The 1,888-nt window shown below is 53.9% G+C and overlaps 1 protein-coding gene across 1 annotated transcript in view; it reads left to right on the top strand.

The window, feature by feature from the left end:
• The first annotated feature begins 716 nt into the window (after positions 1–716).
• The window catches only part of PHB1 (prohibitin 1), a 6,741-nt gene continuing 5,569 nt past the window's right edge, over positions 717–1,888 (top strand). The window contains exons 1-2 of the mRNA XM_057387810.1: positions 717–844; positions 1,051–1,284. Of these exons, the coding sequence (XP_057243793.1) occupies positions 757–844; positions 1,051–1,284 (322 nt within the window). The 5' untranslated portion in view covers positions 717–756. The remainder of the gene's footprint in view (positions 845–1,050; positions 1,285–1,888) is intronic.

The raw sequence follows: 1,888 nt of genomic DNA on the forward strand, positions 1-1,888 counted from the left end.
GGGGAGAGCTGAGGGAACGGGGAGAGCTGAGGGGAACGGGGAGAGCTGAGGGGATGGGGAGAGCTGAGGGGAACGGGGAGAGCTGAGGGGAACGGGGAGAGCTGAGGGGAACGGGGGGAGCTGAGGGGACAGGGGACAGCTGAGGGGACGGGGAGAACTGAGGGGAACGGGGAGAGCTGAGGGGACTGAGGGGACGGGGAGAGCTGAGGGGACGGAGGGGATGGGGAGAGTGAGGGGACCCCCGGGATGGGGAGACTCCCGGGGATGGGGAGAATGAGGAAACCCCCGGGCTGAGGGGACCCCCGGGATGGGGAGAAGGAGCCCCTGAGCCGATGGGGTTTGAGATTCAGGGCGGGGGTCCCTCCCCAGATCCCCCCGGTGAAGTTTGACAGTTCTGGAGGGTTTTTAGGAAGGTTTGACCGTTCCAGTTTTTTTTTTTTTAGGAGGGTGGGGGGTTTTGTAGGGGGTTTGACCATTCCAGGGGGGTTTTAGGAGTGTTTGACCGTTTTGGGGGTTTTGCAGGAGGGTTTGGGGGGTTTTGTGAAGGTTTTAACTGTTCTGGGGGTTTTTTTTAGGATAATTTGACCATTTCAGGGGTTTTGCAGGAGGGTTTGTGGAGTTTTGTGAAGAGTTTGACCATTCCAGGGGGGGGTTTTAGGAGGGTTTGACCGTTCTGGGGTTTTTTTAGGATAATTTGACCATTCCGGGTTTTTTTTAGGAGGGTTTTGGAGCGGGGGCTGGAGCTGGAGCTGTGAAATGGCTGCCAAGGTGTTCGAGAGCATCGGGAAGCTCGGCCTGGGCTTAGCTGTGGCGGGTGGAGTGGTCAACTCTGCTCTTTACAACGGTGAGTGAACACCCCCAGACCCCTTTATTTTGTTTTTTTTTTCCACACCATTACTTCTGAGCTCTTTTATTGCCCAATAAAACCCGACCGTGGCTGTTTTGTACCACAAGCATTGCGAGTTTTTTTCCTTAAAACTCCCGGAGCTGCTCCAGACCGTGGAGTTCCAAACGATCCCGTTAATTAAAGTTTTAATTCTCTCTCGGCAGTGGACGCAGGACACAGAGCTGTGATTTTTGACCGTTTCCGGGGCGTTCAGGACGTGGTGGTGGGGGAGGGCACCCATTTCCTGATCCCCTGGGTGCAGAAACCCATCATCTTCGACTGCCGCTCGCGGCCCCGCAACGTCCCCGTCATCACCGGCAGCAAAGGTGGGTGCAGAGCCCAYGGGGTGGGGAATTGGGGTGTCCTGAGGGTCCTTCCCACCCCGGCTGGGCCAAGAGATCGGGATTGATTTGGTCTCTTTAATAAGGAATGCGTTAAGGAGCTTTTTCTTTGGTTCCAAATATTTGGGGTTGGGAGATCCTCCAGTTCCTCCCAGTCTAAACCTTTCGTTGATTCTGTGGTGATCCCAGTTTGGCACAGAAATTTTGGCACGGTTTGGTCTCAAATGTTTGGGATTGGAAAGGAACTCTGGAGATCCCCCCAGTCTGAACCATTCCTGGGCCTTGGTGATCTCAGTTCAGCACAGGAATGGTTTAATTTCCTCTTTCTTTGGTCCCAAATGTTTGGGGTTGGAAGAATCCTCTGGAGATCCTCCAGTTCCTCCCAGTCCAAACCATTCCTGGGCTCTGTGGTGATCCCAGTTTGGCACTTTCAGGAATGGTTTGATCTCCTCAATTAAAAACCAGTTAAAGAGCTCTTCCTTTGGTGCTGTGAATCACTGAATCCCAAATATTTGAGGGTTTGGTCCCCAAACCAAATTCGGGGAGTTGATTGTTCCTCCTGGAGGGTTCAGGGGAGCCCCTCGCTCACCCCCTGCCCCTCTCAGACCAACCCCAATGTATTTTCTGTCCCAAACCCAATTTTTGGAGTTTCCAGCTCCTC

This window comes from Malurus melanocephalus, unplaced genomic scaffold (assembly GCF_030028575.1).
Source record: "Malurus melanocephalus ecotype Western Australia unplaced genomic scaffold, MMel_1.1 scaffold_1384, whole genome shotgun sequence".
NCBI classification, from domain to species: domain Eukaryota; kingdom Metazoa; phylum Chordata; class Aves; order Passeriformes; family Maluridae; genus Malurus; species Malurus melanocephalus.